Source organism: Salvelinus alpinus, chromosome 17 (assembly GCF_045679555.1).
Source record: "Salvelinus alpinus chromosome 17, SLU_Salpinus.1, whole genome shotgun sequence".
Lineage (NCBI taxonomy): Eukaryota > Metazoa > Chordata > Actinopteri > Salmoniformes > Salmonidae > Salvelinus > Salvelinus alpinus.
The window spans coordinates 42,352,656-42,367,933 of record NC_092102.1 but is presented as its reverse complement, the minus strand read 5'-3'; the positions used below and the strand labels follow the sequence as shown (position 1 = coordinate 42,367,933).

Here is a 15,278-nt window from a genome sequence, read left to right as displayed (position 1 = left end):
ATAGCTTGGCCCAACGTTGTTTGTTTTTCGATGTAGGATTGTACTGAGTAATGATGATGTTTGGCTGGACAGAGGTTTAGCATAAGAACGTTGAATGTGATACATTGGGGGTAAATGTAATATAAATGTCATATACTGGAAGGGGTTGGCACGGGTCAGATTGTCTGTCTCTGCCACACTGACTCCTGTCTGTGTCTACAACCCTGTTGTGGTAAGAACAGGAGTATGAGGAGCTACAGCAAGAGGGGGAATGTGGGAGGAGGGACACATTTTGATAGACATTGGAAAGGGAGGAGAAATAGACAAAAATAAGAGATGTAAGAACATGGTGAACTTTCTGGCTGGGGTGTCTGGGATTGGGCGCAATTAGGTGGTTGACTCATCAAATACAAATGGAGGCAAGGAAACAAGAGAGGAAAGGAGGAAAGTAGACAGTGAGGGGAGGGAGGGTTGAGAAGAGGGAGGGAGGGTTGAGAAGAGGGAGGGAGGGAGGGTTGAAGGGAGGGAGGGAGGGAGGGTTGAGAAGAGGGAGGGAGATGAGGTGAGAGGAAAGATTGGGAAGACTAGAGTTGTGGTTTACTGCATGTTCTTGTCAGACAGTCAAATTTAGGTTTGTTGTCTCGTGTCTCGCCAATGTTTACTCTGGTAAGTCACCTCAGGACAAGCATCTGTCTGTTTGAGTGTTTACTGTAAAAAGAACAACACCTCTGTCTGCTCCCAAATGGACCTTTTGGACTGGAGGTCTGGATGGGCTGGGATTGTCACCCTCTCTGACGTTATAGGACTAGTCGTTAATGCACGCACACACATACACACGCACAAACACATGCACACACAAACAAAAATCACACAAATGCACTCTTGTGCACACACACTCAGTCACTCACTCAATCAGTCAGTCAATCTGTCAGTCAGTCATTCAATCAGTCAGTCATTCACTCAGTCAGTCATTCACTCAGTCAGTCATTCACTCAGTCAGTCAGTCAGTCACTCAGTCAGTCAGTCACTCACTCACACTAAATATGGGCATGTAGTGGCTGGGTTGGTTTTTGACCTGGGACTCCTCTAGAATATCATATAGGCTTTATATTCACATCATTTGCTGTTTCTGTAAATTCACACCTTGTAACCCTGCATAGCTGTTGTCTGTGATATACAGTGTGGGATGAATATACACACATTGTAAAGATGCTTGTGTGTGTTGCTGAGGTTGTAACAGATGACGTCTGAGCAAGCGCCTGGCAATGACATATACACATAGCTAATATATATACAGTGTGTGTGTGTGTGTGTGTGTGTGTGTATTTACTATGCAAACAGAGAGTGGCAGTCAGCAAGTTTCACTCTGCAGTGTGAGGTTAGTCAACAGAAGTGGCACCTGCTTGGTTCAGTCAGTGTGTGTGTGTGTGTGTGTGTGTGTGCTGTATATATGCAGAGATTGTATAATATGTGTGTTTGAGGGAGATGGGGTTTGTTAGCAATTGTATGTGTGTTACAGCCTTGACAAGGCTATTTTTCATTTTTAAAGTGGTCTTACCTCTCTTCGTAGATACTGTAGATGCCAATGGAAGGAGGCCAGACATGGGTGACTCCAACGAGAGCAGATACTGTCTGCTTTCTCTTATGTAGGCACAGATCCAGGATCAGTTTGCTCAAAGAACGCAAAACTGACACAGGAGGTTGGTGGAACCTTAATTGGGGAGAATGGGCTTGTGCTAATGACTGGAATGCAATTAGTGAAATGGTGCCAAATACATCAAACACATGGTTTCCATGTTTAATGCCATTCCATCTGCTCCGTTCTGGACATTATTATGAGCCGTTCTCCCCTCAGCAGCCTCCTGTAAATACTGACCATAGAGTCTGAGGGCAGCTTCATCCTTACTCCATATGTCGACCAGGAACACCTGGTCGACAAACCCATTTGTCTATGACAGACAAAACAGCATGACAGACCACTGTCTCCTGCAAACACAAATGATGTCATCACCATTGTGTGTAAGATCATTTCTGACTATTTCCCTCCCTACTTCTCTTTCTAGTTGCCCCCTTCCTGTCTCTCCCTCTCCCCAACTGTTTCTTTCTCTCTCTCCCCCTCCTCTCTCTCTCTCTCCACACCTCTCTCAATCTCCCCATCTCTCTCTTTAATGTATATCCCTACCTCTCTCACTCTCTCCCCCCACCCATCTCTCTCTTTCTCTCTCGCTCTCTCTATCTCCCCACCTCTCTCTCTCTCCACCCAGGTGTTTGTTAGTTTAAGGCAATGAGGACAGGACTAGAGAGGGCAGGAGAGGAGGGGTGATCTGTGTTTTCTGGAGAGATGAACGAAGGCCTTTGTTTAGAATGTGAGAACATACTTTTTCCCCTCTCTCTCACTCTCCCCACCTCTCTCTCTCCTCTCTGTGCACTCCTCCTTCTCCTCTTCCATCCCCTCTTTTCTCACTCTCTATCCATTCTCACCTCTCACTTTTAGTTCTGCTGGTACAGTATCCTCTGGGGAGTGTGCTTAAAGAGTCGGGAGTCTCTTGGGAGTTCTGTCGTCCACGTCTCCTCTTCTGCTTCGCAGGTTTATTCTTTGCCTGATTTTTGCTTCTGGAGGTGCTGCCATACTCAGGAGGATCTTTGTTACTTCTCTTTACTCCAAGACTGGACAGGAGGTGGTTTCAGAAACACAGCCCAGGTCTCAAATATTTTCCTTGTCAATAGTATTTTTTTTCTTGGACTATCCTAGTTAGTTTGTCTTGGACTATTCCAGTTAGTTTGTCTTGAACTATCCCAGTTAGTTTGTCTTGAACTATCCCAGTTAGTTTGTCTTGAACTATCCCAGTTAGTTTGTCTTGAACTATCCCAGTTAGTTTGTCTTGAACTAGTACAGTTAGTTTGTCTTGAACTATCCCAGTTAGTTTGTCTTGAACTATCCCAATTAGTTTGTCTTGAACTATCCCAGTTAGTTTGTCTTGAACTATCCCAGTTAGTTTGTCTTGAACTAGTACAGTTAGTTTGTCTTGAACTATCCCAGTTAGTTTGTCTTGAACTATCCCAGTTAGTTTGTCTTGAACTATCCCAGTTAGTTTGTCTTGAACTAGTACAGTTAGTTTGTCTTGAACTATCCCAGTTAGTTTGCCTTGAACTATCCCAGTTAGTTTGTCTTGAACGATCCCAGTTAGTTTGTCTTGAACTAGTACAGTTAGTTTGTCTTGAACTATCCCAGTTAGTTTGCCTTGAACTATCCCAGTTAGTTTGTCTTGAACTAGTACAGTTAGTTTGTCTTGAACTAGTACAGTTAGTTTGCCTTGAACTATCCCAGTTAGTTTGTCTTGAACTAGTACAGTTAGTTTGTCTTGAACTATCCCAGTTAGTTTGTCTTGAACTAGTACAGTTAGTTTGTCTTGAACTATCCCAGTTAGTTTGCCTTGAACTATCCCAGTTAGTTTGTCTTGAACTATCCCAGTTAGTTTGTCTTGAACTATCCCAGTTAGTTTGTCTTGAACTAGTACAGTTAGTTTGTCTTGAACGATCCCAGTTAGTTTGTCTTGAACTAGTACAGTTAGTTTGTCTTGAACTATCCCAGTTAGTTTGTCTTGAACTAGTACAGTTAGTTTGTCTTGAACTATCCCAGTTAGTTTGTCTTGAACTAGTACAGTTAGTTTGTCTTGAACTATCCCAGTTAGTTTGTCTTGAACTAGTACAGTTAGTTTGTCTTGAACTAGTACAGTTAGTTTGTCTTGAACTATCCCAGTTAGTTTGTCTTGAACTATCCCAGTTAGTTTGTCTTGAACTAGTACAGTTAGTTTGTCTTGAACTATCCCAGTTAGTTTGTCTTGAACTAGTAGTCTTCAATCCTGGGTTTTGGATTTGACCAGCCGTGGGCTCAGATCCAGAAACCTGACGTGGCGATGCTGAGATTTTGGGTTCTGTGTCTGTCTGTGAGTGTTCTCAGTGTAGGCGTTCTAACTCTGATCCCCCAAAAACACGAGATAGAAAATGAGGTACAACATGACGTGGAACATGTGCGTGGAACACGGACCGTGGAACATGAAGCGAGGGAACCCGATAAAATCAATGCAGAGACTCTAGCAACCCACCAACCTGCCACATACACTCCTAAAATGGACACACATGCCACAGTCCCAACTCTGACAGACATACCTCTTACAGAAACAACTGTGATAGGTACAGCTATTACGGAGTCAGACGTACCTGTGGTCGCCACATTTCTTTCATCAGGTGAGTTATTCTCTGTATGCCTCTTCTATGCATTCTCTGAGTACACTCTATAGTTGACATAGCTGTCCGTAAAAAGCCCATTGCAATCCACCAAAACAGTGAGGATTTTAAGAGTCTAAATCCTTGAAATGTCCTTTATAAAATATATTTTAACCTTAATCTCTAATTCTAAAATCTAAGTGTCTCTCTCAGCCCTACCCCTCACCTCATTACCGTATGATGAAGAAGGCAGGGTTCAGGAAAAAGGCAGGGAGGACGAGAATCCAAGAATTGAAGAGGAGGAGGAGAAGGGGAGAGTGAGGGATGAGCAGATGAGAAAGGACAGAGAGATGGAGGCGAGCAGAGGGAGGAGAGGAGTGACGGGAAGGAGACATGCAGCAACTGTAGAGTCCACTGCATACAGAGTGGTAGGTATACAGACCTCTTCAATTCTCCTTTATTGACGCACCGTTTTTTTGCATTGGATGCTTCTTAATCCACCGCATCCGCCAATGTAACATTTCCACATCTGCGGTGAAAGGTGGCAGAGCTAGAGCGGTGTTTGTCAGACCATGAGACATCCCGAAAATCGGTCTTCTCACGAATACGTCTGTAGCGTCCGAACGGTTTGACCTACAAACTATTCTGACCACTCCATGGAAAGGGGACACCCACAAGTGTCAGGGGACTCATCTGAAGTCGGTACAGTTGACGTGAAAACTTCTGTAGCGTCCAAACCATTTGGTCTACACTATGGAAAGGGGAGATTCTCACGAACACGATGGTGTTCTCCGTTTTGCTCTATGACCCCCACACGTGTCACAGGACTTTTCTGAAGGTAACCGGTACTGGTTAAAAAAAGTATGAAGGTAGTTTTGTGCCAACCCCAAAAAGGGGTTAAATATGTGTGTAAAAAAACTAAATATATTTCCTGAGCTTTCTTATCTCTCCTAGATGTAGGACAGACACTTTAAAACCTTGTTTCTTATGATATATTTTGTCGACTGTCTTTATGGCCATTTATGAATGTGTTATTCAATGCGTTTCTCTGGGCTATAGTAGCAAAGGCCAAATTCAATATTTTATCAAATAGTAAAAAAAAAAAAAACGATTCATAGTATGACCATCTTAAAACAATTCCATATGTCAGCTTAGAACCTTTTAAGAATTATTCATCCTTTTCTATTGGTTCTTCCTTTTCCCTCCCCTCATGCAGGCAGGTCTGGGGCGCCCCCTACCTGGCTGGAAGAAGCGAGGCACAAATGGGGGAGCTGAACAGGAAGGTATTCTCAGGACCATACTAAAGGAACTACACAGTGATAAGGACAGACTGATGGACACAGAGAAGGCAGAGGAAGAGGAAGATGAGGAGGAAGAAGAAGACGACGACGATGAAGATGAAGATGATTCTGAAGAGGAGGAAGAGGAGGAGGTACGGGATCGTAATGAACAGGATCCTTTCATCAGGCAAAGCATGATGATGACAATAATGATGATGATGATTATGATGATGATTATGATCATTTTTATTTGTATTACTAGGAGGAAGAGGAAGAGGAGGAGGAAGAAGAGGGGACAGAGTCTCCCACCAATCAGACAGTAGCAAGGACCAGCTTCACAGAGTCTCTCCCAGGGACGTGTCAAACGTCTAAAGGACAAATAAGCTGCAGGGGTGTTGGCATGAATCACCTCCCAATCATCACCGACCTTGGGGTCACGACCCTGGACCTGGCAGGTGAGGGGGTGGGCGGGAGTAATATGAAATGAGTGTTGTAAAAGGTAATATGTACTGTATAAAATCATGTATTGTGTATCTGACATTAGTGAGTGTGTATATCAGTGTGTATATTAGTGAGTATATTAGTGTATATCAGTGAGTATATTAGTAAATATATTAGTGTGTATATTAGTGAGTATATTAGTATGTACAGTTGAAGTCAGAAGTTTACATACACTTCGTTTGGAGTCATTAAAACTCGTTTTTCAACCATTCCACAAATTTCTTGTTAAAACTTCTTATGGCTGAAGGGGCAGTATTGAGTAGCTTGGATGAAAGGTGCCCATATCAAACGGCCTGCTCCTCAGTCATAGTTGCTAATATTTGCATATTATTATTAGTATTGGATAGAAAACACTCTAAAGTTTCTAAAACTGTTTGAATTATGTCTGTGAGATTAACAGAACTCATATTGGCAGGCAAAATCCTGAGTTGAAATCAAAACAGGAAGTCAGAAATCTGAGCTTGTATGTATTCACCAGAGTCCCTAATGAAATCCCCTTGAGATATGAATGATTGTGCACTGCCTATGGGTTCCACTAGATGTCAACCATCAATAGAAAATATAATGAGACTTCTATGATGTTGTGGGAGAGAATGATAGCAGAATCAGTCAGGTGTCCATCAAGCAGCCATTTTCTGATCATGCTTTTTCCTCATGGTACTCACTTGCGTTCCATTGCTCACGAAGACAAGAAAGAATACTCCGGTTGGAACTTTATTGAAGCTATATGTTAAAAACATCCTAATGATTGATTCTGTACTTAGTTTGAAATGTTTCTTCGACCGGTAATATCACTTTTTGAAGTTTTTGTCCGATATAACGCTGACCAGAATTAGCGTTTGGATATGTAAACCAGACGCGCTAACAAAAGAAGGTATTTGGACATAAATAACGGATTTTTTCGAACAAAACAAACATTTATTGTGGACCTGGGATTCCTGGTGTGCTTTCTGATGTAGATCATCAAAGGTAAGGGAATATTTATCATATATTTTCTTGTTTATGTTGACGCCATCTTTGCGGCTGTGGTGTTTTACTTTTGAGCGCCGTCTCAGATTATAGCGTGGGTTTCTTTTTCCGTAAAGTTTTTTGTAATCTGACACAGCGGTTGCATTAAGGAGAGGTATATCTATAATTCCATGTGTATAACTTGTATTATCATCTATATTTATGAGTATTTCTGTTGAAACGATGTGGCTATGCAAAGTCACTTGATGTTTTTGCCACTAGTGAATCTAGTCGCCTCAATGTAAACTCAGATTTTTTTATATAAATATGAATTTAATCAAACAAAACATGCATGTATTGTGTAACATGAAGTCCTATGAGTGTCATCTGATGAAAATAATCGAAGGTTAGTGATTCATTTTATCTCTATTCTGGTTTTTGTGAAGCTATCTTTAGCTGGAAAAAATGGCTGTGATTATTGTGGTTTTGTGGTGACCTAACATAATCGTTTGTAGTGCTTTCGCTGAAAAGCCTATTTGAAATCGGACACTTTGGTGGGATTAAAACCAAGATTACCTTTAAAATGATATAAGACACATGAATGTCTGAGGAATTTTAATTATGAAATTTCTGTTTTTTGAATTTGGCGCCCTGCACTTCGACCGGCTATTGTCATATCGATCCCGTTAACGGGACTGCAGCCATAAGAAGTTTTAACAAACTATAGTTTTGGCAAGTCGGTTAGGACATCTACTTTGTGCATGACACAAGTCATTTTTCCAACAATTGTTTACAGACAGATAATTTTTTTATTTCATTTTTATTTCACCTTTATTTAACCAGGTAGGCTAGTTGAGAACAAGTTCTCAATTACAACTGCGACCTGGCCAAGATAAATAAAAGCAGTGCGACACAAACAACACAGAGTAACAGATGGAATAAACAAACGTACAGTCAATAACACAATATAAAAATCTATATACACTGTGTGCAAATATAGTCAAATTAGGGAGGTAAGGCAATAAATAAGCCATAGTGGTGAAATAATTACAATTTAGCAATTAGCAACAGTGATAGATGTGCAAGTAGAGATACTAGGGTGCAAAGGAGCAAAAAAATAAATAACATGGGAATGAGGTAGTTGGGTGGGCTATTTACAGATGGGCTGTGTACAGGTGCAATGATCGGTAAGCTGCTCTGACAGCTGATGCTTAAAGCTAGTGAGGGAGAGATAAGACTCCAGCTTCAGTGATTTCTGCAATTTGTTCCAGTCATTGGCAGCAGAGAACTGGAAGGAAAGGTGGCCAAAGGAGGAGTTGGCTATGGGGATGACCAGTGAAATGATCTGCTGGAGCGCGTGCTACGGGTGGGTGTTGCTATGGTGACCAGGGAGCTGAGATAAGGCGGGGCTTTACCTAACAAAGACTTATAGATGACCTGGAGCCAGTGGGTTTGGCGACGAATATGAAGCGAGGGCCAGCCAACGAGAGCATACTGGTCGCAGTGGTGGGTAGTATATGGGGCTTTGGTGACAAAACGGATGGAACTGTGATAGACTACATCCTCTACATCCAAGAGTAGAGTGTTGGAGGCTATTTTGTAAATGACATCGCCGAAGTCAAGGATCGGTAGGATAGTAAGTTTTACGAGGGTATATTTGGCAGCATGAGTGAAGGATGCTTTGTTGTGAAATAGGAAGCCGATTATAGATTTAATTTTGGATTGGAGATGCTTAATGTGAGTCTGGAAGGAAAGTTTACAGTTGTCGTGTCTTTGGCATCATTAAAATGAAGACTTATTTTTATCAAATAAATTCTCTGTAATTATTATTACGTGATTAAACTAACTTAATCATGTAAATGTAATTAACTAGGAAGTCGGGGCACCAAGGAAAATATTCAGATTACAAAGTTATAATTTTCCTAATATAACTTTCAGATATTTTAATATCTGATCAATTCGTTTTCTAATTAATGAATTGTTCTTTACCTCACGTTAGTCTCATTCCAAACGTCGTAAATTGTTGGTTATCTGTACGAACCCAGTCTTCACTATGAATCATCCAAACATCAATTGTCTTAAATCATTTATTTACTAACTAAATAATCACAGAAATGCATAAACAAACAGTAGATATAGTTACAAGGAAATGATAGCGGAGTTTCCCTAGTGGGATAAACCGGTATCGCGGCTTGGTGGACAAAATGGAAGTGGGGGTTGACTGAGAAAGGCGGGAATTATGCAAATGAGTCACTACACACTTGATAACTATATTAATTAAAATGCTAATCCTTTGCACATGAACGCTCACTCATTCGGGAATAACTGCAATCAATATATATTTACGCTAAGTGTGTCGTCGTGATCTCTGTTGGAATCGTCCGTCTTTCTGTTGGAGAGTTCGTCTGATCGTCTCTCGTGGTTAGAATGGATACTTTAGAGTCCCATTTCAGAAACGTTCTTGTAGAATAGATGTTTCGGCGGTTGTCGGTCTTCGCATTCAATGGTATAGAATTCCTAGCTGCAGACTAGTAATTAGCATCAAAGATTTGTTCTTATTCTGTCAGTATCGATAGTCTCGTGGTATGGTTAAGAATTCAGCAATCTACTCAAACCTTAGCCCTCTCGGTTATCGAGGTAAGCTGGTCTGAAGATGATTCTCCAGGTGGTGGTTATATTCGGAAGAGCAGAAAAAGGCTGTCCCATGACGCCAGATCAATATCTGTGCTCATGGGGCAGGCCAATGACTTAGTTAACTTTAAAGGGAATTGGGTTCCCTTTCATGAAACAGTTTATAATCATATTACATCATTTCACAAATAGTTTCATCTTTACTCATTCATTTTATACAACATTTAGATGCAAGCCTCATAACTGAGACTCTTGTATAAACAGAGTTATGGTAATGTGGCTATATTGTCTCTCATGAGTTTCACAAACATTAAACGAAATGGCCCGGTCGAGCTGGATTCTTCCCCGACCGTGTACACCTTCTACAAAACATGTACATTGTTCAGTTCTCAAGTTCTATGCTGGAGAAGAAGTTACTTTGTTCTCCTGTGAAACCTTCTCTCTCTCTATACTGTCTGGCCATGAGGAAGAGAGTCTCCTCCAGGAATTTACGACCTGAGATAACAGTAGCCTGGGTGTCAGCCAGTAGCCACCTCAAGCTGAACCTCGGCAAGACGGAGCTGCTCTTCCTCCCGGGGAAGGACTGCCCGTTCCATGATCTCGCCATCACGGTTGACAACTCCATTGTGTCCTCCTCCCAGAGTGCTAAGAACCTTGGCGTGATCCTGGACAACACCCTGTCGTTCTCAACTAACATCAAGGCGGTGACCCGTTCCTGTAGGTTCATGCTCTACAACATTCGCAGAGTACGACCCTGCCTCACGCAGGAAGCGGCGCAGGTCCTAATCCAGGCACTTGTCATCTCCCGTCTGGATTACTGCAACTCGCTGTTGGCTGGGCTCCCTGCCTGTGCCATTAAACCCCTACAACTCATCCAGAACGCCGCAGCCCGTCTGGTGTTCAACTTTCCCAAGTTCTCTCACGTCACCCCGCTCCTCCGCTCTCTCCACTGGCTTCCAGTTGAAGCTCGCATCCGTTACAAGACCATGGTGCTTGCCTACGGAGCTGTGAGGGGAACGGCACCTCCGTACCTTCAGGCTCTGATCAGGCCCTACACCCAAACAAGGGCACTGCGTTCATCCACCTCTGGCCTGCTCGCCTCCCTACCTCTGAGGAAGTACAGTTCCCGCTCAGCCCAGTCAAAACTGTTCGCTGCTCTGGCACCCCAATGGTGGAACAAACTCCCTCACGACGCCAGGTCAGCGGAGTCAATCACCACCTTCCGGAGACACCTGAAACCCCACCTCTTTAAGGAATACCTAGGATAGGATAAAGTAATCCTTCTAACCCCCCCCCCCCTTAAAAGAGTTAGATGCACTATTGTAAAGTGGTTGTTCCACTGGATATCATAAGGTGAATGCACCAATTTGTAAGTCGCTCTGGATAAGAGCGTCTGCTAAATGACTTAAATGTAATGTAAATGTAGGCGAGAGAGAGAGTGGTAGGCACGCTATACCCAAAGAGGGCCACGTCATGACACAGTCTAACCAGACACCTAGGTATTTGTAGTTGACCACATATTCTAAGTCAGAACCATCCAGAGTAGTGATGCTAGATGGGCGGGTGGGTGCGGGCAGCGATCGGTTGAAGAGCATGCATTTAGTTTTACTTGCATTTAAGAGCAGTTGGAGGCCACGGAAGGAGTGTGTATTTCACTTATAACTCACTGTATCACAATTCCAGTGGGTCAGAAGTTTACATACACTAAGTTGACTGTGCCTTTAAACAGCTTGGAAAATTCCAGAAAATTATTTCATGGCTTTAGAAACATCTGATAGGCTAATTGACATAATTTGAGTCAATTGGAGGTGTACCTGTGGATGTATTTCAAGGCCTACCTTCAAACTCAGTGCCTCTTTGCTTGACATCATGGGAAAATCAAGAGAAATCAGCCAAGACCTCAGAAAATAAATTGTAGACCTCCACAAGTCTGGTTCATCCTTGGGAGCAATTTCCAAACGCCTGAAGGTGCCACGTTCATCTGTACAAACAATAGTACGCAAGTATAAACACCATGGGACCATGCAGCCGTCATACCGCGCAGTTCTGTTTCCTAGAGATTAACGTACTTTGGTGTGAAAAGTGCAAATCAATCCCAGAACAACAGCAAAGGACCTTGTGAAGATGCTGGAGGAAACAGGTACAAAAGTATCTATATCCACAGTAAAACGAGTCCTATGTCGACATAACCTGAAAGGCCGCTCAGCAAGGAAGAAGCCACTGCTCCAAAACCGCCATTAAAAAGCCAGACTACGGTTTGTAACTGCACATGGGGACAAAGATCGTACTTTTTGGAGAAATGTCCTCTGGTCTGATGAAGCAAAAATAGAACTGTTTGGCCATAATGACCATTGTTATGTTTGGAGGAAAAAAGGGGAGGCTTGCAAGCCGAAGAACACCATCCCAACCGTGAAGCACGGGGCTGGCAGCATCATGTTGTGGGGGTGCTTTGCTGCAGGAGGGACTGGTGCACCTCACAAAATAGATGGCTTCATGAGGAAGGAAAATGATGTGGATATATTGAAGCAACATCTGAAGAAATCAGTCAGGAAGTTAAAGCTTGGTCGCAAATTGGTCTTCCAAATGGACAATGACCCCAAGCATACTTCCAAAGTTGTGGCAAAATGGCTTAACAAAGTCAAGGTATCGGAGTGGCCATCACAAAGCCCTGACCTCAATCCTATAGGAAACGTTTGGGCAGAACTGAAAAAGCGTGTGCAAGCAAGGAGGCCTACAAACCTGACTCAGTTACACCAGCCCAAGTTAAACAATTTAAAGGCAATGCTACCAAATACTATTTGAGTGTATGTAAACTTCTGACCCACTTGGAATGTGATGAAAGAAATAAAAGCTGAAATAAACCATTCACTCTACTATTTTTAAAAGGTAAAGCTCCGCCTTATCTCAGCTCACTGGTCACGATAACGACACCCACCAATAGCACGTGCTCCAGCAGGTATATCTCACTGGTCATCCCCAAAGCCAACACCTCCTTTGGCTGCCTTTCCTTCCAGTTTTCTGCTGCCAATGATTGCTAGGATTGAATGTCAGGAATTGTGAAAAACTGAGTTTAAATGTATTTGGCTAAGGTGTATGTAAACTTCCGACTTCAACTGTATATTAGTGTATATATTAGTGAGTATATTAATGTATATGTCAGTGTATATATTAGTGAGTATATTAATGTATATGTCAGTGTGTATATTAGTGTGCATATTGGTGTATATGTCACTGTGTATATGTCAGTGTGTATATTAGTGTGTATATTATTGTGTATATTAGTGTATATGTCAGTGTATATATTAGTATGTACAGTGTATTAGAGTGTATATGTCAGTGTGTATATAAGTGAGTATATTATTGTAAATGTTAGTGTGTATATTAGTGTGCATATTGGTGTATATGTCACTGTGTATATGTCAGTGTATATATTAGTGTGTATATTATTGTGTATATTAGTGTATATGTCAGTGTATATATTAGTATGTACAGTATATTAGAGTGTATATTAGTGTATATGTCAGTGTGTATATAAGTGTATATATTAGTGAGTATATTATTGTAAATGTTAGTGTGATTGTACCTCTATATGTGTGTCTGACAGAGAACAACATCAGTCTTATTGCCTCGCGGGGTTTCTCTGGTCTTCCCAACCTGGAGAGTATAGATCTGAGCAAAAACCGACTGGATGACGACTCACTCAGCCACCACCTCTTCTCTGTAAGTCTCACCAGCTTTTCACCCCAACCATGTTGTATGATAGACCTGCTGGAGAGTAAGGGTTGGGGGTTTGAGATCTCTAGATGCATCTGCTAAATGACCAGGGCAGTCCTGCATGAGTAGGCATATTCCTATAATAGTAGCTGGTGACTGGCTGACAGTAACTGAGTCAGTACGTTCCTATGACAGTAGCTGGTAATTGGCTGACAGTAACTGAGTCAGTACATTCCTATAACAGTAGCTGGTAATTGGCTGACAGTAGCTGAGTCAGTATATTCCTATAACAGTAGCTGGTAATTGGCTGACAGTAGCTGAGTCAGTATATTCCTATAACAGTAGCTGGTAATTCGCTGACAGTAGCTGAGTCAGTATATTCCTATAACAGTAGCTGGTAATTGGCTGACAGTAGCTGAGTCAGTATATTCCTATAACAGTAGCTGGTAATTGGCTGACAGTAGCTGAGTCAGTATATTCCTATAACAGTACTTGGTAACTGGCTGACAGTAGCTGAGTCAGTATACTCTATAATAGCAGCTGGTAACTGGCTGACAGTAGCTGAGTCAGTATACTCTATAATAAGAGCTGGTAACTGGCTGACAGTAGCTGAGTCAGTATACTCTATAATAACAGCTGGTGACTGGCTGACAGTAGCTGAGTCAGTATACTCTATAATAGCAGTTGGTAACTGGTTGACAGTAGCTGAGTCAATATATTCTATAATAGCAGCTGGTAACTGGCTAACAGTAGCTGAGTCAGTATACTCTATAATAGCAGCTGTTAACTGGTTGACAGTAGCTGAGTCAGTATACTATATAATAGCAGCTGTTAACTGGTTGACAGTAGCTGAGTCAGTATACTCTATAATAGCAGCTGGTAACTGGTTGACAGTAGCTGAGTCAGTATACTCTATAATAGCAGCTGGTAACTGGCTGACAGTAGCTGAGTCTGTATTTTATAATAGCAGCTGGTAACTGGTTGACAGTAGCTGAGTCAATATATTCTATAATAGCAGCTGGTAACTGGTTGACAGTAGCTGAGTCAGTACATGTATACTCTATAATAGCAGCTGGTAACTGGCTGACAGTAGCTGAGTCTGTATTTTATAATAGCAGCTGGTAACTGGCTGACAGTAGCTGAGTCTGTACTCTATAATAGCAGTTGGTAACTGGCAGTCAGTAGCTGAGTCAGTATACTATATAATAACAGCTGGTAACTGGCTGACAGTAGCTGAGTCAGTATACTATATAATAGCAGTTGGTAACTGGCTGACAGTAGTTGAGTCAGTATACTCTATAATAGCAGCTGGTAACTGGCTGACAGTAGCTGAGTCAGTATACTCTATAATAACAGCTGGTAACTGGTTGACAGTAGCTGAGTCAGTATACCATATAATAGCAGTTGGTAACTGGCTGACAGTAGCTGAGTCAGTATACTCTATAATAGCAGCTGTTAACTGGTTGACAGTAGCTGAGTCAGTATACTCTATAATAGCAGCTGGTAACTGGCTGACAGTAGCTGAGTCAGTATACTCTATAATAGCAGCTGGTAACTGGCTGACAGTAGCTGAGTCAGTATACTATATAATAACAGTTGGTAACTGGCTGACAGTAGCTGAGTCAGTATACTCTATAATAGCAGCTGGTAACTGGCTGACAGTAGCTGAGTCAGTATACTCTATAATAGCAGCTGGTAACTGGCTGACAGTAGCTGAGTCAATATACTCTATAATAACAGTTGGTAACTGGCTGACAGTAGCTGAGTCAGTATACTCTATAATAGCAGCTGGTAACTGGCTGACAGTAGCTGAGTCAGTATACTCTATAATAGCAGTTGGTAACTGGCTGACAGTAGCTGAGTCAGTATACTCTATAATAACAGTTGGTAACTGGTTGAGTCAGTATACTCTATAATAGCAGCTGGTAACTGGCTGACAGTAGCTGAGTCAGTATACTCTATAATAACAGCTGGTAACTGGTTGACAGTAGCTGAGTC

The 15,278-nt window shown here is 42.0% G+C and overlaps 1 protein-coding gene across 1 annotated transcript in view; it reads left to right on the top strand.

Annotated features, from left to right (window-relative positions):
* Positions 1-2,465: 2,465 nt before the first annotated feature.
* The window catches only part of LOC139542962 (extracellular matrix protein 2), a 43,722-nt gene continuing 30,909 nt past the window's right edge, over positions 2,466-15,278 (top strand). Inside the window, exons 1-5 of the mRNA XM_071348986.1 lie at positions 2,466-4,227; positions 4,420-4,634; positions 5,423-5,638; positions 5,749-5,941; positions 13,171-13,286. Of these exons, the coding sequence (XP_071205087.1) occupies positions 3,897-4,227; positions 4,420-4,634; positions 5,423-5,638; positions 5,749-5,941; positions 13,171-13,286 (1,071 nt within the window). The 5' untranslated portion in view covers positions 2,466-3,896. The remainder of the gene's footprint in view (positions 4,228-4,419; positions 4,635-5,422; positions 5,639-5,748; positions 5,942-13,170; positions 13,287-15,278) is intronic.